Source organism: Morchella sextelata, assembly GCF_020137385.1.
Source record: "Morchella sextelata strain SCLS chromosome Unknown scls_11, whole genome shotgun sequence".
Lineage (NCBI taxonomy): Eukaryota > Fungi > Ascomycota > Pezizomycetes > Pezizales > Morchellaceae > Morchella > Morchella sextelata.
The window spans coordinates 1,567,861-1,593,482 of NW_025408626.1; the positions used below are offsets into that span (position 1 = coordinate 1,567,861).

The 25,622-nt window shown below is 47.7% G+C and overlaps 9 protein-coding genes across 9 annotated transcripts; 4 read left to right on the forward strand and 5 right to left on the reverse strand.

Moving 5' to 3' along the window:
• Positions 1-3,927: 3,927 nt before the first annotated feature.
• Positions 3,928-4,938, reverse strand: H6S33_001830 (uncharacterized protein; the record flags this gene model as incomplete). The annotated part of the gene is made up of 1 exon (XM_044833200.1): positions 3,928-4,938. One exon carries the CDS (start codon positions 4,936-4,938, stop codon positions 3,928-3,930), a length of 1,011 nt encoding a protein of 336 aa, XP_044693891.1.
• A 926-nt stretch (positions 4,939-5,864) lies between these two features.
• On the forward strand, positions 5,865-9,766 carry H6S33_001831 (uncharacterized protein; the record flags this gene model as incomplete). Its single annotated transcript, XM_044833202.1, has 4 exons — positions 5,865-7,779; positions 7,831-7,902; positions 7,959-8,459; positions 8,511-9,766. The coding sequence occupies 4 exons, from the start codon at positions 5,865-5,867 to the stop codon at positions 9,764-9,766; spliced, it is 3,744 nt and encodes a 1,247-aa protein (XP_044693892.1).
• Positions 9,767-11,070: 1,304 nt separating this feature from the next.
• On the reverse strand, positions 11,071-11,688 carry H6S33_001832 (uncharacterized protein; the record flags this gene model as incomplete). Its single annotated transcript, XM_044833203.1, has 1 exon — positions 11,071-11,688. The coding sequence occupies one exon, from the start codon at positions 11,686-11,688 to the stop codon at positions 11,071-11,073; it is 618 nt and encodes a 205-aa protein (XP_044693893.1).
• A 1,685-nt stretch (positions 11,689-13,373) lies between these two features.
• Positions 13,374-14,395, reverse strand: H6S33_001833 (uncharacterized protein; the record flags this gene model as incomplete). Its single annotated transcript, XM_044833204.1, has 2 exons — positions 13,374-14,205; positions 14,268-14,395. The coding sequence occupies 2 exons, from the start codon at positions 14,393-14,395 to the stop codon at positions 13,374-13,376; spliced, it is 960 nt and encodes a 319-aa protein (XP_044693894.1).
• A 1,472-nt stretch (positions 14,396-15,867) lies between these two features.
• H6S33_001834 (uncharacterized protein) lies at positions 15,868-17,312 on the forward strand (the record flags this gene model as incomplete). The annotated part of the gene is made up of 4 exons (XM_044833205.1): positions 15,868-16,089; positions 16,160-16,912; positions 16,973-17,084; positions 17,149-17,312. 4 exons carry the CDS (start codon positions 15,868-15,870, stop codon positions 17,310-17,312), a joined length of 1,251 nt encoding a protein of 416 aa, XP_044693895.1.
• A 902-nt stretch (positions 17,313-18,214) lies between these two features.
• Positions 18,215-18,641, reverse strand: H6S33_001835 (uncharacterized protein; the record flags this gene model as incomplete). The annotated part of the gene is made up of 3 exons (XM_044833206.1): positions 18,215-18,272; positions 18,342-18,460; positions 18,594-18,641. The coding sequence occupies 3 exons, from the start codon at positions 18,639-18,641 to the stop codon at positions 18,215-18,217; spliced, it is 225 nt and encodes a 74-aa protein (XP_044693896.1).
• Positions 18,642-19,033: 392 nt separating this feature from the next.
• H6S33_001836 (uncharacterized protein) lies at positions 19,034-20,076 on the forward strand (the record flags this gene model as incomplete). The annotated part of the gene is made up of 3 exons (XM_044833207.1): positions 19,034-19,110; positions 19,238-19,814; positions 19,873-20,076. The coding sequence occupies 3 exons, from the start codon at positions 19,034-19,036 to the stop codon at positions 20,074-20,076; spliced, it is 858 nt and encodes a 285-aa protein (XP_044693897.1).
• Positions 20,077-22,418: 2,342 nt separating this feature from the next.
• On the reverse strand, positions 22,419-23,041 carry H6S33_001837 (uncharacterized protein; the record flags this gene model as incomplete). The annotated part of the gene is made up of 5 exons (XM_044833208.1): positions 22,419-22,450; positions 22,523-22,719; positions 22,776-22,812; positions 22,876-22,935; positions 23,002-23,041. The coding sequence occupies 5 exons, from the start codon at positions 23,039-23,041 to the stop codon at positions 22,419-22,421; spliced, it is 366 nt and encodes a 121-aa protein (XP_044693898.1).
• A 1,510-nt stretch (positions 23,042-24,551) lies between these two features.
• On the forward strand, positions 24,552-25,079 carry H6S33_001838 (uncharacterized protein; the record flags this gene model as incomplete). Its single annotated transcript, XM_044833209.1, has 1 exon — positions 24,552-25,079. The coding sequence occupies one exon, from the start codon at positions 24,552-24,554 to the stop codon at positions 25,077-25,079; it is 528 nt and encodes a 175-aa protein (XP_044693899.1).
• Between the last annotated feature and the right edge of the window lie 543 nt (positions 25,080-25,622).

Genomic DNA, 25,622 nt, shown 5'->3' on the forward strand with positions numbered 1-25,622 from the left:
GAATCCCTAGGCCTGGGTTTGCGAAACAATTGTCAAATATATATTCACTATATCTAGTCATTAGTAGTCAAGTCCCAGGGAGTTTCGAGATCGCCGCAGCTGTTTCTCTCGGGATATTGATCAACGTTAGGTAATTCGATCCGCGGTTCTGGTTGTTTCACTTTGAAAAACGGAACTGCGCATGCGAGCTTAAAAGGCTCCTATGTATGATTGATATGACCGGATCATGACATAAACTATATATAGTTGAGTTTGAAAAACATATATACTGAGTCTAGACAGTGCATATATAATGCTTATAGCAGTGTACTAGTGGTATTGAACTCGGAGATGATGAGCTGGCTTTAATTAGCTAATTAGGTGATCATGACGTGAGGTTAATCAAACTGCAGACCGAATGTGATCCGGATCGAATATGAATTTTCTTTTTCCATCATCGTCCAACAAGAATTGAAAGAATTTACTAGCCAAAACTTTCAGTAGCTTTATGTCCGAGCCGGCTGGATTTCATTATAAAAGCACCCCCAATCCGCCCAACTGCTCGACTTTCTTTTCTCTCCAGGGGCGAGGGGACGTTTATGATTTACGACTTGTGATGGCTATTCCTTATGGCTATTACTTATGACTGCGAGTTATATACCCATGATTTGCGATTTTGATACCCACGATTTGCGATTTTGATACCCACGATTTGCGATCTTTGATACCCACGATTTACGATCTTTGATACCCACGATTTACGATCTTTGATACCCACGATTTACGGGCTTTAATACTTACGATATTTAATACCTACGATCTTTAATGCCTTAATATCTAATGGCTTAATATAATACTTAATGTCCGACTCACGTCGGTGTTGGTCATGGTCTTGCATATACATATGCATGGTTCGTACCTTCCTTCTTAATATTACCCTTTCTTACTTACTATATATCCCCATTACTAATTCTTTCTCTCCCATTAGTATTCACGACCATATATATGTTTACCTTGAACGGTGGAAACTTCTCCTGGGTCTAGCGCGGGGGATGGGCTGTCTTAGGGTCACCTCTAGCTTGATATCTCAATACCCATGTCGGGCGAGGTTTTCTTTTCGTTAGGGTATTTTGGTGTTGGGGTGTTGAGCGTTTGATTTGAGCGTTTGATTTGAGCGTTGATTTGAGCGTTTAATATATCGGTATTTGAGCTTAGGTATCTGAATGCTTGGGTGAGCAGGTATTTGGATATTTGAGCCGTTGCTGGGTATTTAAGCATTTGGGTATTTGGGCATTTTGGTTGGACGTTTTAGTTGGACGTTGGGGTATTCAGGCGCTTTGGTCTAGAAGGTTGGGTATTTGGGTATAGAGGGTTGGGTATTTTGGCGTTGGCGTGTTCGTTTGATTTGAAGGTTTGGTTTTTGATCAATTGAACTTGGGTATTTGAACGCTTGGGTGAGTAGGTGTTTGGATATCTGGGCGTTTGATCACTTTGGCGTTTTGTAATTTTGGCGCTTAGGTATAGAGGTTTGGGTATAGAGGTTTGGGTATAGAGGTTTGGGTATAGAGGTTTGGGTATAGAGGTTTGGGTATAGAGGTTTGGGTATAGAGGTTTGGGTATAGAGGTTTGGATAGAGGTTTGGGTATAGAGGCGTTGGGGCATTTGCTTTTTTCCTAGGCCTGGCAGGCCTTGGTATGAGATATGAGTATATGTATTATGATCATGACATTTAATGACATATAACGATTAATGATAAATATAATGTTGAAATTTAGCAATCTGATAATCTTCATATTTAATAAGTGTTGATATATATATTGTGATGTTGATATTACATTTCTAACATTAGTACGACACACATCCTTGTACGTTCGACACCTTGTTCGGCGTCAACTCACGAACTCAGTCAAAATTATGTTCATAAGACTCCGTGTAGAAAGCAATTCTCAATATTTAACGGGTTTGTTTGTATTGTATGCTTCGAGGCCTAAGGTGACAGAAACTCTGCCATAATTAAACAAAAAAAAAAAAAAACTCCGTCATGATATATCACTCGAACACATAAATTGTCACATTCCTATATGTAGCCACATGTAAATACATATAATGTATAGACTGTTTACCGAGCTCTGAAGACTATAGGATTCTCGGTTTCTCTTGTGTACGCCATACGAGGAGAAAATATTACCCTCAGTCTGCTTGCGTAGTCGTCTCACTGATTGGTGTTGTAGTTGAAGCTCGAGTTTCATAGAAGAAAAATCAACCCAGATATCCCAACCTTCGTCCTGGTAGTCTGAACTATAACATGTCAAATTTCCGTCCTAAGAAGAAGAAAAGTAAAATTTGTGTGTATTGTCGATCTTTTATTTTAGCTAGAATAAGGTAATGATACATTAATAAAAGAGAAGAATGCACATATGTTTCTCTCCTCGAGATCATTTCATCTATGATACTTGGAATTCTAAGATAACTTATGGTATCACGTCGTGATCGATCCTCTAACTCGATCCTCTAAATCGGCTACTGTACTCACATTAATTATATATAACTTTTGTAATAAATACATGCGGTTGCGCCAGAAACAGCCCTAGCCTAGCTATACAGGGCAGTATTTGGAAAAAGAAATTTAAAGTCAGCAAGCTCAAGGGCATGCCGCATATTCTGGTGAGAACTAGCCCCGCCATAATGTGGCTATAAGTCCTCTCTTTTCACTTTGTTCTGTAGCTATACTCTACCGGGTATGTTACAGTAGGCCTCCAACCTTTTGGTCTTTAACAGTAAGTATTGCTCATAATCCTTTCGCTCATTCTGAATATCAGATGAACTTACTTGGGGCATGTTTAGAAACATTTTACCACAATTGGCTTTTTCATAGGTCCTGAAATTCAGGACATACATGTAGCTCTTCTTTGGTGTGATGCTGCTGGGGGTGTCTTTATCGATCGTGCTATAAATCTGTCTAAATGACGTAGATCGCCCAGGTACGGCAAAACACAGAATTTCAATGCTTGGATATAAGTATGGATAGCCGTGGTGAGCATTCAAGACAAGCAGCATTAAGTTGAGAAGTAATATTAATTCTCCCGACAGCATCACATAGCCATCTATAGTGGGTAAATCTTGCCCATGCAGGTCCCCTCAATCGATGCCTGTTGGCGGGAACTAGACCCGCCAGATACAGGTATGCACCTCCGTAGGATTCGTGGAGTTACATAGATCTGATATGACTCGTAGGGCATTGGTGAGGGCGACTCTACTCCAGAGCCTGGATTGTAGACTTGATCTCTAGGAGATAGTCGATGATTCGCTCTTTTAACTGGTCAGTTGACGTTGCAGAGGTAGGAGTGGGGGAGGGCCAGCCTGAGTCGGCTTGTGCACTGGTTTTGTTTACGAGGGTGGCCAACTCGACCTCTTGATCAGAGAAGCAGCTAAAGCCAAGCAGCTCGAGCTGGCTCAGGCTATCATCCCCAACACTAACGCTGCCCAAGCTAAAGATAAGGGCCATAGCAAAAGAAACAGCCAACTAGGTTCTTAAAATCTTCTGTATATCATGTAGGTAGATCAAAATGAATATCAGCGTTGTAGGGCTGGGTCAACGGCAATTCATGGACGACAACTGCACGTATCAACACTCTAAATTGCGCATGAGAAATTAGATCTTTGAAACGCGAAATTGGAATAATTGAACTTCGTGGATAGACCTTTTTTTTTACAAGGCCATAAATAGGAGTGATAATTCATGAGAAAATGAAATTAAAAACTCAACTTGGTTTGAATACAAGTACTTAAGTAGTAACCTCTGGTTTTCGATTCTCATGGTCAATAATAGGAGGAACAAAGTCATGTAGCCTAATACATATGCGCCAATACTACCCTAAAGAAAAGCTGCCCTAATTACATCCTAAGCGCCAAATAAAAATAAAAGCTTCGAGATTTGCTATCGTTCCACTACTCCTGCGGCTTCTTACTCTTTGGAATATAGTCTTCTGGGCCCTTTCTCGGCTTGTACCCTTCAATTGCCAGTGCCGACATCCCAGCAGCCAGATCGTCCGCGGACGGCGCCACCGCACTTCCCGATACCTCTTTCTCCTCGATAGTAAAGGCTAATGGTTCCTGCTTTGTTGGGATCTCTTTACCATCCACTACGAAGCCCACGCCGTTCCGCGCCACCTCAGGCTTCTTCTTCCCGTCAAGAATGCCCTTACTTTCAATTCCGAGACCCTCAAGCTCTTGTGCCAACTTCTTGAGGTCTCCTTCCTTCACAGCACTTCTTATACCCATCTCGTTTCCCCCTTCTACCTCCTCTAGTAGTACCATTGTCTCTTCACCACCGTTGGCCCTCCACTTTACACCCTCTAGGTCCAGTCCTATAACCTCGCCCTTTTCGCCAACCTCGACGCCCTCTAGCACGTCACCACGTAGCCAAGAGGGCTCATCGTTCAGCTGCACCCGTAACCACAGGCCACGGCGTGCACACAGGTCGGAGCAGAAGCGCTCCAACTTAGCTCGTGGGACGAAGCGCATAGTTGAAAGACCCTTGTCTATAAGGACATGGTTGGAGGTCGCTTTTGATTTCTTTGGCTCAGAGCAGAGCGGGTAGCCACAAAGTTTCAAGATGTTGCGTTCGTGAATCAGGGAGTCGTAGTCGGAGGGCTGGAAGTAGCGGAGATGGAGCTTGAGCGCTGGGGTGTCGTGGTGAGTTGTGCTTGCTTCTGAGGATGGAGGCGCAGGTGTGGGGAAGTCGACGAGCTCTTCGAGAGACATAAGGATTGATAGTTCGAGGGCTTTGCGAATTTGTAAGGCGTGTGCATGGGAGAGGGCAATTGCACGGGCTTCGGAGGGAGTGGGTTTGGTGCCGGTTGTGGCTCTGGGGCCCGGATTTATGGCTACTACATCTGATGGAATAGTAGAAGGAACGGGGGTCTTCTTTAGAATTGATTTGGGCGTTGGGGTGGCCATATTGAAGGTTCTGAGAGTTGAGGCTGTTCAGTGTTCGATATTCGCAGAAGCTATGGCTTTGTAAGGAAGTTGAACTGTGGCTAAACTGCATATCACCAGCCACTCAAAGCTCCTCAGGCCACTGTTCTGGGCTTTGTAAGCAATCGATAGCTAAAATAAATGTGGCTGTACTACGTCATTAGCCACTGACACAGACCCCCACCAGCCACCACCATCCACCCCGCCACCCTCCGCTTTTGGTGATTCCGCTTCCCCCCTCTGTGCTTTGCCCTGCTTCATCACCTCAGGGAGCTGGCCAACAGAATTGTAAAAACTCCCCACTCGGAACAATGTAAATCTATCCAATCTGTGACTTTGACTTCTGGCTCTGCATCCGGTGTGTCTGTAGATGTGCCCTGCATTGGCATTGTGAGTTCCGGGCAGCTTCTAGAGGTTCCTGAGTGCGGGGCGAGATCTGATCCATGCCCTGATTTGCTTGCTTGCGGTGCCGTGCTTGCTCTATCCGCCTGTAACTCAACTCACCACCTACCTGTGCCCTCGCTGACGTACACCTACTGGGAACAGCCACCATCCCACTACCAACCAACTCTCGAGCGTGAACGAGGGGATCACGTATGAAAAACAGACAGAGACAGACAGAAAGCCAGATAGAATACCTTGAGAGAGAGATACCAAGGAACCAAGAGACACGGAAGACCAGGAGTTCGGAATACTCCCGGACGTGCTATTGACCTAACTGACTGACTGTGTTCACGTCTTCTTCTCTACAACTACCAACAAAATACCTCAAACCTTGCCCTCTCGGAATAATACCTACAACATAGCATCTGTTACATCTTCATAATCATCCCTTTCAAACCCTTAATCACTAACCCCACTACTCATCACCGGCCTGGAGTGTGTATGATCACAGTTCCATCATCATCATGGCCAACACTTCTCCTGCCCCGCCTTTCAAAGTCAAGGCACTCTTCGACTACTCCTCGCCACACGACGACGACCTCAATTTTCCCGCCGACGAAGTCATCACCGTGACCGAGGAGGAGGATGACGACTGGTACTATGGCGAATATACCGACAAGGCTACCGGCGCTCTCAAGCAGGGTATCTTCCCCAAGAACTTCGTCGAACGGATCGTGGTCGAGCTACCCCCGAGACCAACGAGGCCCGGCGGCGGTGCAAGAGGTCCAAAGAAACCTGCGGATGAAAACACCCAGCAGCAGCAGGAGGAGTATGGGGGCAAGTCCCCCCCGTACCAAGCACCGCCCCCTCAGGACTCGTCCCCGCCCGCCCCTACGGTTAATACGGCTGCGGCAGTGAGTAGGCCGAGTACTAGTTCAACGATAGCTTCCCCGGTTGCAAGGGAGGCGCCGAAGCAGATGGAGGTTAGGTCGCCGCCGCGTGTTGTGGAGGAGCCAAGACCTGTACAAGTGCAGCAACAGGAACGCCCTACGCCGGCTTCCCCGCCGTCAGCTCCAAGGCAGGCATTCAACCCCAGGCCGCAGGTACCAACGAGCACCGAAGAGAAGAAAACTGGTGGGAACAAACCGCCGCCGCCAGAGAAGCCGAGCTCGTTTAAAGATCGGTTGGCGCTGTTTAATAAGGTTTCGACGACCCCGATTGCTCCGTACAATCCGCATAGGCCCCCAGTCAATTTTATCAAAAAGCCGTTTGTGGCTCCCCCGCCGAGCAAAAATTCCTATGTGCCTCCACCAACACAGCATACCCAGAGGCCAAAGCGTGATGAGGATTCGAACTACATTCGTGCAGAAGCAACAGAGGATACATCTAGGATGTCCCTAGATCAGGAAAGAGATAAAGAGGAGGAGAGGCCAAAATTGGCGCTCAAAGACAGGATTGCATTGCTTCAGACTCAGCAGTTGGATCCATCCGGTGTTCCTGGTGGAAAGCAGAAACGACCCCCAAAGCCGAAAAGAACGGAGAGCGATCAGACTGCTGGAGAGGGAAATACTGAAGGGACTGGTCACAGTTTGGCGGTCCAGGAGGAATCTGTTCAAGAAAGGTCTTTCGATTCGGGCCGGGATCATGACATGGAGGAACATGAACCGGCTCAAAGACAAAAGAAGAGTCTGGATATCGGGCGTGATGACAATACCAGAGCAGAGTCCAGCGCAGGTGATGCAGATGCATCATCCATTGCCGAGGATCAGCCTCCCGTTGTCCACAGGCCTCGACCCAATGTACCTACTAGAGAAGATAAGTCTGATGACGGAGATGATGAGGGTGCCAATGACGATACTCCAGACGTTGCCTCTGACGATGAAGAGGAAGAGGTGGATCCAGAGGTTGCGAGGAAGCTTGCAATTAGAGAGAGAATAGCTAAAATGAGTGGTGGTATGGGTATGCATGGCATGTTTGGACCTCCAATGGGCATTCCAATGGGCGGTCCTCCGCCAGCACCACCAAAGAAGAAGAAGACCTCTCCTAAGCCATCCAGAGAGGAAGAGGATCCCAGAGAAACACACGAGGCTGCGGAGTCAACAGAGGAAAGACCAATGAGCAGCGCTTCCCAATCTCACCAGCAGCAGCCAGTAGCACTTCCTTTCGCCATGCCGAGAGTTCAATCCCCACCGGCTGTCGAAAGGCAACAGTCTGATAGTGAAGATGAAGAGCCTGTGAAGGATACCGTTGGAACTGGAAAGAAAATATCCGAAGAGAGAGCTAGTGATGAAGAGGCTGATATTGAAGATTTGAAACCCCAACCACCACAGTCTCCACCGCATCATCCGCTGGGACCAAGGCCAATGCCAGCTTCGCCAAAGGCCGAAAGGACTTTACCAGAAAGGGTTGTTCCAATGTCTCCGCCCATGTTACCACAAGGTATAATTCCTAAGCGCATTTATCAGGCTAGGTGCTAATTAAACCTGATAGAACGGCCGGTTCCCCCTCCCCCTCCACCAATTCCAAGTGAGAGGCCTGCCCCACCATTGCCCCCGACAGGACGTATGTAACATTTTAACCCGAATTTTTTTCAAACCCCACTCATACTTTAAATACAGAGTTGCTTCCCCCAGCCGCTATTGGTGAATCGCCGACGGAAGGATCTGCGTCTGATGACGAGTTGTCTGCTCCTCCAAGTAAACTATCATTGGCAACTTCAGATGTAGACGTTCAGCCACGTGGGGCACCGCCACCGCCTCCCCCGGGCCCTCCTTCTGTCCCATCTGGTCGTCCTCAGTCAGGATATGGAGATGCCAAGTCCCCAACTTCCCCTGCTTCTAAACGTGCCTCCCAGGGATACTTTTCCCCTATCCAGACCGCTTCGCCTACTCTCGCCCCTGGAAGTCCTCCTTCGGCATTTAATAAGAGAGCTAGTTATCAGAGGGGCGCAGGTGGAATGCCACCAGTTCCTGGCGGTTTTCCTGTGACTCCTGGTTCTGGCACTCCTCACCAATCTCCTCAAGGTGTTTCTAGGGCTCCACCCCCACCACCACCGCCGAGTGGCCCCCCACCAAGACAAAGCATTGATGATACTCGTCCTGGGATGAGTGAAACTAGCGGTAGTAATAGGCCATCTGATACAGAAGAGGAGGTCACTGAGTATGAAGCAGACTACGATACGGACATCGGAAACAAAGTGGCCCACCGGGATGCACTTAAAAAGGATCACGTCAAAGAGGAAGATGAAGAGACGCCACTGCCATCACCGGTAATCACTCCTCAGGCACCACCTAGAAGCGTTCCCCCACCTCCCCTACCTGCAAATCCCCCGCCGTCAAGAAAGGGAAGGCCATCAGTGGACATGCCCCGTGGCGCGCCGCCCCCACCGCCACCAGTGCAGACACATGAGCAGGAGCAGTATGAAGATGATGATTATGATCCATATAAATACGACTCCTCACGCTACGAGTCACCACCACCAGCACCTCCTATTGCGCAGCCCTCAATGCCCCCTCCACTTCCCCACCAAGCGTCGCCTCCACAGGAACGCTTGCCATCTCGCGGGGGTAGCGGCCGTCAATCAATGGATCAATCGCGCCCCTCCCAAGGAAGCGGTAGGCGCTCAATGGATCAATCGCGTCCTTCAGCTGAATACGTAGCCCGCGACATTGAGCTAGGTGAATCAACCAAATGGTGGACTTCCCCCAACACCCCTCCACCAATCTTCCAAAACCGCCCTCGTGAGCTTTACTTTGAAGTCGAGGAGGTACCATCTACCCGTCGTGGCGGCCGTACAACAATAACCAAAGATGTGTATGTCCTCTTTCATGACTATTCTCAAACTGTCGTCACCGCCCGCTACGACCGCGATGAACCACAAACTGCAAGTCTTGAGCAACGTCATGAAGCACCCCCCCCTCAGCCACGCCAGGACCAGCTCGAAGATTTCCAGGCCAAGTTCGGAGCCAAGATCGCTGCTGGTGCAAAGGCCCGCGAGAATACTGTTGTTGCCGGTGGCGACCCAGAAGCACTTATCCGAGAGCTTCTTGAGCTTGCACCGGGTTATCTCCCACCTGCTGGGGCAAGGTCATATGGAGCATTGGTGTACGCTAATCTTGCCAACGCCTCTGTACAGCAATTCGATGAGATCAGAGCTGGTGATATTGTGACGTTCAGGAATGCGAAGTTCCAGGGCCACAAAGGGGGCTTACATCAGAAGTATAACATGGAGGCTGGGAAACCGGATCATGTTGCGATCGTAGTGGACTGGGATGGCACGAAGAAGAAGCTACGCGCATGGGAGCAGGGTAGGGAGAGTAGGAAAGTTAAGATGGAGAGCTTCAAGGTCTCCGACCTCAGAAGTGGTGAGGTCAAGGTGTGGAGGGTTGTGGGTAGAGAATGGGTCGGATGGGGTGCACAGCAGTAGTTTGTGTATGAGAGGACTGGGTAATGAAAGTGATGCAGCGCGGTAGGTAGACGCGCATGTGCGTAGTAGGGATGCAGGATTGTTAAGGCAGGATTAGGATTGTAGTGTAGCGTAGTAGTTTTAGCTGTTATTCATGTTTTTGCCTTCTTTATATTTTCCTGCTTTTTGTCTTCCTGCTATTTTTCCTCTTGTGGCTTTTTACCTGCCTGATTTAGTGGAAGTGTCCTCTTCTTGTTTGTTGTGGTTTTTATTACTATCTTTATCTTGCGTTTATACTCTACACTCGTTTGTTTTTCATTTATCCCCCAAGCCTAGAAACTGAAAATTAGTCAAAGCCTTAAAAAGCATCAGTACATAGCATTAATGGGGTTGATGGCCCAGCGGTTCACGGGCTGGTGCTCAACCTGCACTGACATATGTACATGAATCTAAGGGGACGAAAGATCTACTCTACCAACCCGGACGTGATTCAGGTAGACTTCTTTTTGATATTGCCGAAGGAAATTCACGAAGCTATATATTTGTCTTTTGAAGGGCTGCTTGGCAGCACACATACAGAATACCGACTCCCGTCGTGCGTGTAGAGTGAGATTCTAGGAGGCGTAAGCCCAGCAGAGTAAGAGATTCAGTTTCATCGTTTGTTACAAGAAGAATACTTTCATATACACTAAAGCCCTTGTATTGAGAAATGAGGAAATGAGAGGGTGCAATTGGTTGAGACATATGCATCACAATATATCACTCGCACGCAGCAATTCAATTGCCTATATATAATTTTCGAAAAAATAATGTATAGTGGATACCAGAATCCAGCTGCCCAGTCTAGTCTGCTTGTTTGAGATGTTAGGTCAAGCCAATCTAGCTATAAAAAAAAACCCTAAATTCATGAAGGTAGTTTGGAAGGTTGTGAAGATCGGTCAGTTACGAAGCGGTTGTAAAACGAGAATTGACATTACAGAAGCTCATCATAAATGAAACCTTAGGTAGCAATTAAGTGAGCGCTCTTATCATGAAAAAGCAGTGTATTGATATATCTTGGTACACGATAGACAGTCTACGCACGACTTATGGGAGACCATTCAAGAGGACAAAACATTCTTCGATAGTACGTTAATACGAACAAGGAAATTTTAAATATGGACATATATATCTCCGAAAGTTTCTTGTAGTATAAAGAAAAGAAAAACACAAAATCAACTAGAGGTCAATGTTATAAGAATATATAATAAAAGTAATTCGAAGATACTACTGCCAGATACATATATTGCCCATTTGGAGCCAGACCCTACAGATAAGGCTTTGGACTACGAAACCGTACTCCCAGTTTCGACAAAGTTTCTACAACGCGTTAGATGTGATACTTGCGATGTAATAAGCCTGTTTGGGGTCACGCCGTCCCATTTGATCAGTACGATTTGATGGTCAAGCCAGACAGAAAGCACACCAATAGTCCTAGACTGAAAGAACGAGCCTCCAGCTTGCCGTGCGCGAGGAAACAACGGCCTAAGACGGTCACCAAGAGACATGATACGGTCCGCCATAGTAAGTTGGTCGGGGAAAGCTGTAAGGTTAGTGGCGTACTGATTAAGCTCCATCACTCGGGCTACCAGTTCTGGGACGCGCTCCCTGCATTCGAGGATAGACTTGTTGAGCTCTTCCTGGGTTGCCGCTGACCCCATTGGCACATCGGGGAACGTTATGCCCCTCTCGGCCTCAACCGCTAGCTGTTCATTCTGGAGTTGGAGTAAGAGCTCGCTCACGAGGAATCTGTACTCGTCGACAGAAAAGGGCTGGCCTTCGTTTTGGAAGAAGTTGACGACCATCTGAACGAACTCTTCTTTGGCATTGATGTAGCAGTGGTTTGTGGTGAGATGTGGGGTGATGTTACAGATCAAGGACTTAGTGCAATCTAGTTCTGCCATTTGAGCTCTTGTGAAAAGGAGTTGTGGTTTGGAAGTGAAATGGTGATGAATATCAAGGGCGGATCAGGTTGACTTTGTATGCTGTGATTGTGGGTCTCACTGCTCTTATAAACTGGGGATAAGTCGATTTGATAGAATTTCATAATAAAAGGCTATTGAATAGTTGTGAACTTAATTCCAGGGATGGTATATAGGTCATATCAAGCATTAATTGTATTGACGGATATTTGGCTTATACTAATTACGTATAGCATACCAATATATTCTTACTTCTTATAACATACTAGTACTTGATTACTGTAGTCATCATTCATGATTAACAGGTTGAGATATACAATTTCTTGTAAAACATGCAAAAAGGGGATTGTATTTCAGATTAATATCCCGGCATAAATAGCACTTGGTGGTGAAAATACTACGAACGCGCGGCGATTAGTGTGGTCCATGAGAGCTCAAGGCATGGGGGTCGACAGGGCGATCATGCTCGAGGTAAGCTCTCCTACTCGCCTCGAGTTGCTCGAGGTTTAGGTAATCATGTTATTAGCGGAATATTGGTAGTATTCCCAGATTATTTAGTGCAGTTTCATAACTACATGTATATAGCAAGATATAATTTTTATAGGTCTAAATATAGTAATGACCAGCTGCCTCAAGCTAGCTTGAGCAACTCGAGGCGTCACTTCTCTTTACACGAGCGAGCAAAGGCATGGATCCTACGAGGCAGAGGAACCTCGAGGCACTTGTATCTGCTCGCCTCGAGCAGCCTCGTGCACCACACTAGCGGCGATGTGCTCTTTCGGCAACGAGGCAGACGCTTTTAGTATAAAACTACCTATATACATCCACCTTCCAGACTTAAATCAATGACCCCGCTAGACTGAGATTTTCTTGGCATTTTCGAGTGATAACACATGATGCCAACTATTCCCTAGATAGGTTGGCAAAAGTATTATAGCTTTCCGATCCTAAGTTTGGATTTCTCTACGAAGGTTATCGTCACCAAGCCATAAAGCACTTAGGCTTTAAGACTTTGGACACTTAGATCTGCCAAATTACGCTGATCTACTCAACCTGGAGCCGGGTGTTTCTTTTTCTTTTTGTTTTTGCCCCCTGGTGGGTTAATGTTTGGACTTGACCTGGCCCGGTTACCTATCGAGAGCTAATCAAACATACGGGACAAACTACAAAGTCCCCCCCACGAGATTTAAATCGAGTGATTGCCAATGGTTCACCCAGTGCGAAGTAATCCGGCTATACATAGAGAGTCGCATATTCTATGTGGGCTAAACGTAGATTTCCAATTCTTTTATCCTTTCAATAGCACACTGTAGGAGTAGGGTAGCAAGATATGGGGGAAGACAGGGTGGGATTTAAGATATCTTTTTTTATTTTATCATTTTGGTACAGTACGTACTACTTTAGATCTTTTTTTTCTTTTCTTCGGGCACAAGCACCCGGCTGAAGAGAATAAGTAGTGGTACAAAAGTATAGAGATACCTCGTTGCCTGGACCCATGGGGTGTCGTTGGCTTTTTCAAACAGAATAGTAACTTAAAAGCACCGCCGGAAAAAGACAAATCCCTAAGGCACAGTACAAAGGTCCACGGAAAGCCTACTTTCAGGTGAGTAAATACCCGCTAAACCATAGGCATCCTTCCCACACTGTCATTAAGCTCCATTACAGCACTATATCTCAACCCCCAACACATCAATCTCCTTCTCCTTCAGCTCCCTCCCCAGCTCCTCCGTCGGCAGCACCGCCCCCGGCAAAATATAAAGATACCTCTTCCTCTTCCTATCGGTACGCTTCTTCTCCTTCTCATCCATAGTCTCACTCTGCCCGGTCGACCCCGGCGGGTCGAAATGCGCATCATCGAGCTGGTAGCCGCTGATGATGCGGCACCGGCCGCAGCGCCAGATCCACCGCTTCTCGAACCCGTCTTCGCGCGTGATGATCTGCGCGGTGCGGTCTTTGGTGAGCGAGAGGATGAGGGTGTAGTCGTCTTTTTCGCGGGTTTGGAGAGTGGTGGTTGTTGCCGGGGCGCTGTCAGCGGGGAGAGTAGTGGAGGGTGCGGGGGGTGGTGCCATTGAGGTGGCCGGCGCGGGGGAGGTAGCGGCGGCGGGAGTGGTGTTTGTTTCTGGGGCCTTTTCACTGGGTTGAGCAGTCGGTGCCTCCTTCATTTCAACATCTGCTTTCTCCTGCGGTGTCGCGGGAGCAGCTGGCCGCACCTCTTCCGCTACCTCCTTTCCTCGTGTTTCAGCAATTGGCGCCTCTGGTTTCTTCGTTGTCCTAGGCTCCGCTGGCTTCGCCTGCTCTTCGGGCTCATCTTCTTCCTCGTCGGAGGACGATTCCTCTGACGAAGAAGAATCCGATTCCTCTTCCGACTTTGGCGGAGGTGGTAGCGGGACTATGATCGCATGGTCGAGGCCGGGGTCTTTTCGCTTGGGGAGGGCGGAAAAGTCGTGGGTGGATGCGAGGAAGAGGTTGGAGCAGTACGCGCAGTGGTAGGTGAACACCCTGGGATCATTGTTAGCGGTTGAAAGGGTTCAATGGGGAGGGATTTGTGGTGAAATACGTACCGTGGAGTTGTCATTGCGCTGCGCTGTTGAAGGGCGAGTGGCTGCTGGAACAGAGAGAGCTTTTGGTGTTGTGACTTGGAGCTCTGGGAGTTAGTGCTTAGGTCATAAAGTTTACTAGGCCCTGACATGAGGTTAGATGCATAGTTGATTAGTCATCATAACTCTCTCTTATGTTTCAACTTCACTCCCCAAACACAAATAGTAATATCGTCCAAGTTACTCTCGCATTCATTAAATGGTCGGAACTTTGATAGGGACTTGTAGGTTGCAATAACACTCGACTATTTCATGAACTCACGCGTATGTAAACTTCATCTCGAAACATTGATTCCCGCCCTTGGCCACCTGTACGTTCAACAAATCTCCACCCGGTCACAGAGAAGGTTATTTTCAAACGAAAAGTCGAGTTAATCGTTACCAAGATGGTAGATATTGTATGACAAGAAATTTAAAACAGAGAACGATCTTTCCCAGTACTACATGCACTCATCCAACAAATAAACTTCCGGCACTTCTGGTACTACACTGGAAGAGGTGGTTACATGTAGCTTAGCGTTCAGTATATATAAAGATCCGGGCAGCTAAAGGGAGAGAGAGATTCTTCACCAATTAAGTATGAACTGTTATATAGAGCTCATGAATCTCATATCGATTCATCACTGCTATATCATACCTACCTATATATCATTGAGAGGGCGTTTTGGTATGCTTGGAGATAATACCTCTCCGCATGATACTAGTTGTCTAGAAGCAAACCCAACTGGGCATGATCGTCCGGCGAGTTCGGAACTCCAGTTATAATCTTTAGAGTCTGGTTCGAGACAAGTAATATCAGGGCCATATATATACCTCATTTTATAGATACTAACCCAAGCCTGGTGTAATGCAATAAATGCAATACTCGAGCTTTTGTTTGATTAGGTTATTTATCTAGATCTCTTCGAATTCTGATATCGTAGAACAATCTAATAGATTACCATGCATGGATTTGTTGCAGAGGCAGATTTAGCCCGGCCTGACTTAGTCTCGGGTTTCCCAGGCATAGTCTTGCCGACACTGTAATACAAAAGGGCTAGTTTCTAGGAAGAGAACATTAGTACTCTTAAACAGTTGTTCAGATCATGTCTTAGTTTCAGCCAATCATGATTCGAGCACGTGATGTGACCACTTTAGGCATAGTCTGTCAATCAGTAGCAAAGATAACGGAAATGATCACCGTTCGGGAGCTTCTCCATCCTAGGAGGTATCATGGTGTCACCTGCACACCTGAAGCCTGCAGGAAAGGCCGGCGGCTGGGGTCGGCTCGCGTTGTACCTGCCTGTACGTATCTACTCGCGACAGGCATGAAGTACCCGAATATGCAGCTGCAAGTTTTTGGTGTATTTTTGACTTCTACTCCAATGGAAATTGCAGATTAGGACGTGCATTTTCGGGTACTTGTTACCTGCTGCGAGTACCCCAGTTACGTGTGCACCTATTAAGTTGATCCTACCTACTCTCCCTTCCTCTTCTCTCTTCCCCCGTTCTTACTGCTCTGCTCTACCATATACAACACCATCTTTGAAAAATACCACAGCAACTCCTATCGTTTACAGAAATCATGAAGTACTCTATTACCTCTACCTTCCTCGGGCTCGCGGCTGTGACTCAGCTCGCATCTGCCATCGTCCTCCCGACGCAGCAGGACCAGTTTAAGGCCCTCTCTGGCGGCTCCTCAGAAAGCTTCATGACACAGGATGTCGGGAGTGAAATGAGACTGGTGCAGCTTAGTCCTATGGAGATGAAGTGGATTACCGAGGACGAGAAGCTGGAGCTGATCAGGGTAGGTCTCGCTCATTCTGAAGCTTAGGGTGGCGGTTCAGGGACTAACAAGAAGCTTTTTGCGGTTGTAGAATGGTCGTAACTTCATGGATATCACCGATAACCAGGACCTGGGATACACGAACGCCTTTAACGAGGCCTCCAAGCCGCGTAAGGGGAAAGTCGAGTTCCCACCAAAGCCCCAGTTCCAGGAGCTCGTGACACCGCTTCTCGGTAACTTGACCAAGAGTAACATGCAGGCGAACCTGGAGAAGTTCACCAGCTTCCACACCAGGTACTGCAAGTCGGATTACGGCAGACAGTCTTCTGAGTGGCTCCTAAACCGAATCAATGAGACCGCGGCCCACCTGCTTCCCTCGATCGAGCTGAGACCTTTCAAACACTCGTGGCAGCAGGCTTCCATCATTGCTTCGATCCCTGGAAAGACCAAGAAGACTGTTGTGATTGGTGCTCACCAGGATTCGATTAACCTTTATTTCCCCTCATTCCTTCGTGCCCCGGGTGCCGACGATGACGGTTCTGGAACTGTCACTATCCTAGAGGCGTTCAGAGTGCTCGTTGAGTACCTTGCCGACACGGGTATCCAGCTTGAGAACACTGTTGAGTTCATGTGGTTCAGCGCTGAGGAGATTGGTCTTTTGGGAAGTCAGGCCATCTTCAGCCAGTATGAGAAGGAGGGCCGAGAGGTTGTCGCCATGTTGCAGCAGGATATGACTGGCTTTGTCCAGAAGACTCTTGATGCTGGAAAGCCTGAGAGTGTTGGTGTCATCACCGATTACGTCGATGAGGGTTTGACAGAATTCATCAAGGAGGTCATCACCGAGGTAAATAATGAACCTTTTCACTTACAATTTTGGGTTAGATGCTGATTATGTGGAATGCAGTACTGTGACATCCCGTATGTCTTGACCGAATGTGGCTACGCGTGCTCCGACCACGCCAGTGCTAGCAAGGCTGGATACCCCAGTGCTTTCGTAATTGAGAGTGCCTTCTCTGGTTTGTACCCCTGACAATCAAGTTTTACTACAAGTCTCCAGTGAACTAACCGGCAAAACACCAGAATCCGATGACCACATCCACACCACCGAGGACAAGATTGAGTATCTCAGCTTCGACCACATGCTCCAGCACGCCAAGTTGACTCTTGGTCTTGCCTACGAGCTCGGTAACACCGATTTTGGCGGAAAGAAGGAGCACAAGGGACACAAGGAGTATGAGTTGTAAGCATTCAGGTTTCTATGGGATAAAGTTACGAATGGCACGGACGGACGGGTGATGATGGGAAGGTATTTTTGATGTACGATTTTTTTAAGCCCGCTAAATTGGGGCGTACGTTCTTGCATTGTATTAAGTACTTGACGTAGTCTTTGGTAATGAACATGGTTATTTGCATCACAGAACACACGTTCTCTGTTGGTTTTGTCCCCATTGAAAACGAAGAAGTATCCAAGGTTAGGTCGTAAACCAGAGGATAATTCTAGTAGAGTCTATGGATATCGGTCCGTTGCTTTGATCCAAGTCCAAACATGCTGGTTCCTTGTCTGACTGCTCCGTACGTCACAAACCTCATTCTCAGTTCATCTAGAAGGCATTACATGTGCCTAAACCTCGGTCCCATCCTGTATGACTGCAAGTACTATCCCCGGATATCTATCTACCCGCGTTCCTAACTCAGCGTCGCTGTTCACGATGAACGGAGCATGCTCATCGAGTGAGAACTCATGACCCAATATTTCAAAACATTGTCAATGAGTCTGTATAAACTCCCCAATTCTCTCAAGTCTCACCCCGTATGGGATAAAATGATACTCACATGCTTACTTCTTCCAATGTATGTCGGCGCCAAGGCACAATTGCAGTAAGTGAGAAATCATGAAAATCAGGCACCATACGATCCATTCAGCCAGTAGGAAGGTAAAGTACTCTCGACTCCCGGAATGTTAATAATCAAGGAAGAATGATAGATTCACGTTTTTTGGACAGGAACAGATGACAGGAATGGGGGAAATTATCCGTTCTATACAACATGTACTACAACGTTTTTTTTTTCTTCTTTCCTTCTATCAACGGCATACTAATAAGAAAACGCCCATTTCTCTCTTTCCGACCCAGCCAGGATTTGATATTTAGTGCTTTGCCTTTGTAGCGGCCGCACTCTCGGCTTCTGCCTTTGCGATGAATTCCCTGCAACACATGGCATTAGCACTGACTAGAGAGACCCACGGTGGAGGGTGGGGGAGCGGGTGAGCGTACTTGATGAACTTCTCCTCATCGCTGCTGGAGGCCTGGATAGGTGGGGTAGTCTTGTCCTTCTTCCCGCCGGTCGCGAGAGCGACGATACCGATGACGGAGCCGAGGGTGGCCATGGCGAGCTACATATCGCGGGCATCGTCAGTCCGCAGATTCCACCATTCCATTCACCCATTCACACAGTGTCCATCGATCGCAATTGACCCGCCCACGGAGGGAAGAAGAGGAGGGGGGTGGGGGGGAGAGGCGACATACGTGGTGTGATCCGACCTGCCTGCCGGCGATGGTGTACATGGCGACCATTGTGGATGATTGTTGGGTGGGTGGGCAATTGAAGACGGGAAGGGTATCGGGGTTGGTGATGTCGTGAATAGTGATTGATGGGTGGGACGGAATCTCGGTTGATGAGAGGGCGATTTGACGGTGTGGCGGGTGCGTGTGTGGCGCGCGTGGAGGGGCTAAGGTGTGGCGCGCTTTCGGGTGAGCGGTGACTCAGCCGGCCGGGATCGGGAGAGAGGATTTACGTCATTCTAGAGGCCTAGCTTGGGCTGGCTTGGGTTAATGTGGATATAAATTCTAGGAAATATCGTCAACTCTGACCTAGACAGCCACTCCCATCGCCACTGTTAATAGACCGACGACTCTATTCCATCCTTTACTTGTTAAATCTTTAATATCAGTGGAAATAGCACATCATGTCGGCAAAGGCTCCCCCCAATCCAGACCACCCACCAAGGGCAGAGACCCTCTCCCAGAGGATCATTGAGGGCGAGTAAGTCTAGTTCACCAACTATCTGGAGTCTTTTCCCCAAATCTTCCCAGAACTAAAAGCCAATCATCATCCCGGAAAGAAACGAAAAGATATCAAAAATCAGAACGAAAAACTAACACAATGCCAGGGCCCCCGAAACCACCGAAACCAACATCCGCTGGGCCGCCTACGCAAACCGCATCCGCACCATCATGAACTCTGCCCACCGCTATGTCGCCTACACCTCCGACATTGGCGAGTCCTTCCGCCCCGTTGCCCACCCGGGCCTCATCCGCACGGCCTACGGCATCTCCTGGCTCTACCTCACCGGTGATGTCCTTCACGAGGGCTACAAGGCCTACATCTCCAACCAGGCTACCCTTCGCGGGGGCCAGGTCGTCTCGCCGCTTCCGGAATGGCTCACCCCGAAGAGTGCCGAGAAGTCACCTTCCTCGGAAGGGACGTATAAGCCGGAGCAGGTGGCCAAGAGCGTGGCTGAACCAATTACGACGCCGAAGCCACCGTATGCGGCGAAGCCGAGGAAGGTGTCGCCGTTGAGTGATGTGAGGGATGATTGGGATGATGGAAGCAAGGACGCTGGGAAGAACCTGCTGAACCCGAAGGGGACGGTGCCGTTCTTGGAGGATTACAGGACTGTGATGGTGCAGAGGGCGATTTTCCAGGGGTTGGCGAGTATGGGGCTGCCTGCACTGACAATCCACACTGTATGTATCTCCCGATTAGTATTGTAGCATTGTGACCGGCGCTAATAGGTTGTCGTAGGTTGTGCGGTACTCTGGCAGGGCGCTCAAGAATGCTAAGAACACCATGATCAGGACTTGGGGTCCTGTCGGTCTGGGACTGGCGGTGGTGCCGGCGCTGCCGTATATTTTCGATCATCCGGTGGAGCACGCGGTCGAGTATGTGTTTGAGAAAGGGTACGAGACAATTACGGGCAAGAAGGGTGTGCATGAGAAGGAGCTATAGATCTCTTTTCTTGGGTATAAAGGATGCAGTTAGATGATATCATGGGTGGAGCTTTTTATTGTGTAGTCACCTTTTTTCTTTTCGATGTCTCCCCTCTCGATCATTGATCATACCATCTCTTCTCTCTGTGGCTCTTACTCTGGTTTGCGGTTGGATATGTGGGTGGCTCTTTCCTGGTTTCGGCTTAAATTTCCTGTTAGTGATTGGGGAGTTGAGCGTACTCTAGAGCTAGAGACGATGGCGATGTATAAACATACATACACGCATCGAAGTACGCTTGCATTATTTGCATATGTATATTAGTTATACCCCATTGAAAGTACTTGCCGATAATTCCTTATGGGGTGGTTGTAGAGTATAATTTTGCTCCATGAGAAACCACTCGTTGCACCGGCACCCCCGCTGCACATTCTGCTGTAAGGCATTGTGAGTTCCAATGGCTGTGACGAGACCAAGCCATTTGATAAGGAGGAAGATAAAATGTATTAATAGGACTACCAGGGTTTCAAGCTTTATATGATATGATTGAGGATAGTTTGTTACGCCACCTATATATTGCTTTCCAGAAGTCCACGGTTATTATACGCAACTGACAGTCACGTATGCCGTACAACAGCACTCAGAACTGGAAGAACCTTGGATAGTGTGTGTATCTGGCAATACGAGATCCGAGTCACGATACTGTGATTTTAACCGGGCGTACGACTGGACTATAGTAATCATCACCATTCACCAATCAACAACCACCAACCATCGTATACTCTAGGTAATCTCACGATGGAGATAGAGCGTCTGTAGGCGGTAAGTGACCCTCGCAGACACCATCACTGTATCCAGTGCGCTACTATAGCTGATGGTCGGATTGCTTCTGATGTTCGTTACACAAGAGACCATCATCGGCATAATGAATAAAAAAAAAAAAAAAAAAAAAAAAGGTCATCGACAAAAGTTTTCCGAGTGATGTTGCATGATTCCGCTAACTACTGGTACAGAAAAGCCAACGAGAGCTCATCCGGAGGGGAGGGGATAGAAGCACCGAGAAATGCCGAGGGCAGGCTACTCACCCTGTTCTGTTCTCAGGTCACGTTGCGGTATCTTGCGGTTGGGTGCTCAGTCGCGGGTTTTTGGTATGGGGGAGGGGTGATGATGGGTTTTGACTAGGTGGGACTGGAGATGTGGTGGGGGGTGAAACTAGGGGTCGCGGGGATGGGAATGGGTGATATATGTTTCTGGGCAGGTATCTATTTTGAAACAGGTTGAATGTTTATGGGGTTGATGAAACATCATATGGATGGAATACGTTATACGGGGCGAGGGTATAAAATGTGGTGAGAATCCGAATAGCTGTGTCACTAGCTGTGAGTTGGTCATATGATTGCTGGTATGATATTTCTATTGGATACGCTATCATTGGTATTAAAATCGTGCTTTGGCAATTATACTAACAGGGCGCCGGATTGATCTCAAGGTCGACACTTGGCACACAAAACCTCTACAACAAACACTCCAACGTACCAATCTCCACAATGAACAAAATCACAGAAATAAGAGATACAGTCACAATGTATCACTCGGCCAACCTTCACACGACCACACAAACACACTCACCAGTATTTGGAGTAATCCCGTGACAAGTGGCGCAAAGCCAACAATATAGGGTAGCTCCGAAACCTCAAGCATCATGAAGATAATCGTGATCAACCCCCTGCTTGCACGATACTGCATCTATTCCGTTAATAACCCCTACTTGTACAATATTATTGAGTATCCCTTCGTCTGGCAAAAAATGCTGACCCCCCTAGAAAAAGCAAATTCTTCAGTGGCTTTACTAATAGATCTTGTTATCTCTCTTATTAAATAATAGATCTCCCATACAAATCTCATTCCTCTATTATAGGGTGGTCAGCATTGCCAGACTAAGGGATAGACATTGAAGATATCGATTACCATCATAAAACGAGGTTTCTACAGAGTTCGAGTATAACGGCTTCCGGGCCGTCAGTACATCTTGAATATTGTATGGAAAGTAGCACTAAAGCTAGTAACTGATCAAGTCTCTCATGGGCATTTTGTAATCCCTCGATTGGTACGGGTAGGACCATCGTAGCTGCACGTATCACCCCCCTTCTCTTCCTCTACCGCCACATATATTCGCGAAACGAACACCATATAGCACCCGCCTCCCAAAGACACAACCTCAAACACTCTCCTCACCATAACCCAACGACCCCACCTCAACAGGAGCAAAAACACCCCACACCCCACTACCGACAACTTCCACACTCGACTTCAAAGCTGTCACTGACTCCGGCAAGCGTATTGCGGCGTGCACGGTCTAGACCTCAACCGCAGTGCCGCCGTTGCGCCAGATGATCTTTAAATACGATATGTAGATGGTCAGGACGCTGTATAACTTTAGGGGTTTGTGGAGGAAGAGCAAGAATACTCAAGGCCAGACGGTAGAGGTTGCGCGGGTGGAGATGGTGTGTGAATATGTGTGGTGTATTGGGTGGGGTGCTGGGGGACATGGGGAGGATGAGGGGGATGAGGAGGAGGAGGAGTGAGGAAGGGTAGTCTGGTAGTGATGTTGGTATTTTTTCTTTGTTGATTCTGTATTCGCTAGATACTGGAACTGAAGTAGTGCTTTTGGTGGTTAGCGGAGCTCTTGTTAAGCAGCAGACAGCATTCAACCCACATACTTCCTGTGAGCGTCCCCCCCGAGCGAAACGATGTACTCTATCAGTAATCAAACCTGAAGACATTGTACGTATCGGGAGGGCGAAAATCCTGCAAAGTGACCCATTTCACCAAAAGATAGAAAATTTCCCATCCGTAGCTTATCTGCTGATAGAGTCCCATCTCAACCATTCAGCGTCTGCGGAGCATGAAGTGGCGTTCACTGCTTTCTACTATGGAGAGTCTCACTAGCTGAAAGTAAGATCATGGAGGCCGCTACTAGAATCATCTATGCTACCGATACTCTAAGTGAATATCAGAGCTGGTCTGAGCTTGCCGTTGAAGGAATCGAAAAGCGATTCTAGACTATGGACATCTAGTTTGAATAGTGGAACGCCGGGGTTGATATTCATGAACGAGGATTGTATGGAACGGGTTGACTGCAGACGCGCAGAATACCGTGACAGATGATCCGGGGGTACGAGTCTAGTTTTCCTGAGTAGGGAGGGAAGATTAGGTGGATCTAGCAACATGCACGTGTCCTCTACCTGCATGTACGCTTAATCGCGGGAGTTGGCTTTGTCTTGGGGACTGGGAGAGCTGGGATAATGCATGTCGATATCCTTACATGGGTTGACTTAATGCATGCAGCGAGGACGCACATATGTTTACAGGTGTTTGACCAGTACGATGCGCAGGAAATGTTTGGTTTTGATCATGGCTTATCACTCGACCATGCCAAGACCAATATCAGGACACATGCACGTGCACATGTTTCATCCTTTATTAATTACCGTATCATGCTTACTTCATGTACTAAACATCGCAAACCCAGAGTGTCAAGAAACAAGCTGTGCACCTTGTCACGCCTAGGTGTACTGAATGAACCAATCAAGCAACCAACCAATCCTCATGCCAGGGCAAGAGTCCAAGATGCTTACGTCTTGCATATAGAAGAGGCCTAGGCCGGCCTCGAGCATAAACGATGAGCAACGACGTCCCCCTCATCGTTTAAGCTTGCATGTAGCAAAAGAAACTCGCCTACGTATACTGTATACGCCAATGCACTGTTGATCCCATGGGCTACATCGCTGAGCTTGATTTACTCGGGTCAATATGGTCGTCTTCTATGGAGGCCGCTAGTTTCTAGCCTCGGGATTTCTCTGGTCTCGAGGCCGCCAGCCCTGGCACACTTATCCATTGGGCTGATGGAATATGCTACTACCCGGGATGCAGAATATTATTCCACTGGTTATTAGATGCTCGGTTATCTATCCGGAGAGATAGAATACCACTTGGCGGCCTCGAAATACATTGAGAAAAATCCAGCTAGTACCTCTCGAAGATCCATTACCTTGGCGATCACATTGCAATGAGTCATTGGATATGCTCACAGGATGTTATTGGACCACGATACTGGCGGTATCTCGAGGCCCTCTTAAACTGATGTTTCGGGTGATCAAAAATGTCCGTGATCGATGTTCGAGACACCATTAATATCAGGAGGTCAACGATAGTGGTACGGATGATAGAACGGCCTTCTCGGCTCTATGAGCCGAGGATAGACATAGTGATAGAGGCACCTGACGATGGCGATACTATGCGGAGATTGCAAATCCAGTATTCTATCCGCAAATCTCGCCAGAGAGCGTAACAAGATTCTGTACTTAAGTACCTGTCGATACCTCTCCTCAGCAATCTTCTTCATTCATCACCTACTCACCGCAATCATCACTCCACAAACCTCTAACTCTACCTAACTACCACAACATAAACCTCACCCAAAACACAAACCCGAAATGGCCACCAACTCCTTCATCACCTCTTCTGCCTACCACGGCCCCACCTGCACGCACCGCGACGAAGTCTACAACACAATCTGCCACGCCTCCATCCCACAATCCTCAAAGCTCACACATCTCCACACCCTCATGACCACACCCCCCACTACCACCCTCCACTACGACCTACTTGCCAACGACTCCACCGACTACACTGGCTCCTGCACTACCTTCGAGGCGGCCGTAGCCCGTAGCGATCACGACGTCGTAAAGTATCTTATCAAGGCAGGTGTGAACCCAGATATTTGTGCGACGGGCATGCCGCCGCTGCATAGGGCGATAAGGAATCTGGATTCGAGGATGGTGGGGTTGTTGGGGGAGTCAGGCCTGGCGCATATGAATATCAGATATGAAGGGACGACGCCGTTGAAGTTGGTTGCGAGGATGAAGGTGCCGGAGGAGGCGACGGAACAGGAGAGGAAGGTGTGGATCGAGAAGTTGACGGCGGTGAAGAGGTTTGTGGATTATTTTGTGGGGAGGATGTAGCGATCGTTGTTTCGGTTTTTATATAGGCTTTGGCCTTAGCTTTCTGTAATTTCTTGTAATTTCCGACTACGTGCTTAGCTTGAAATCGTTTTGTACGCACCGTAACCAATATTATCTTACAAAAAGACACATCCATGCTCAGTGATAGTCACTACTCGGTGATCACGCAACTTTTGAAAAACTTGTGACCTATAAAATAGATAACCCAGAACACGCCCCAAGCCCCAATATTCCAAAGTCGATACGCCACATATGCAAGCAACGCCCTCCTAGTAGCGGCCGCTCGAAACATTACAGGCGCAAATCATGATCCATCACTCGTCAACATTCACAACTTCTCACTCGGGGTCATTACAGGTGCCAAGGCAAGTGCCAAGGCGTATTGTGAAAGTACTGCCAAAACTAGAAAAATTAACTTTCTCCGGCAAGAGTTGTGGGGAGGTTTTGTATATTGAGAGTGAGTTTTGGGCAAATCTGAGTGATTCCCTATGGTTGTTGACAGGGTCCGTTTAATTTAGTAGTTGTTGGCTCCCACTTGCAAGG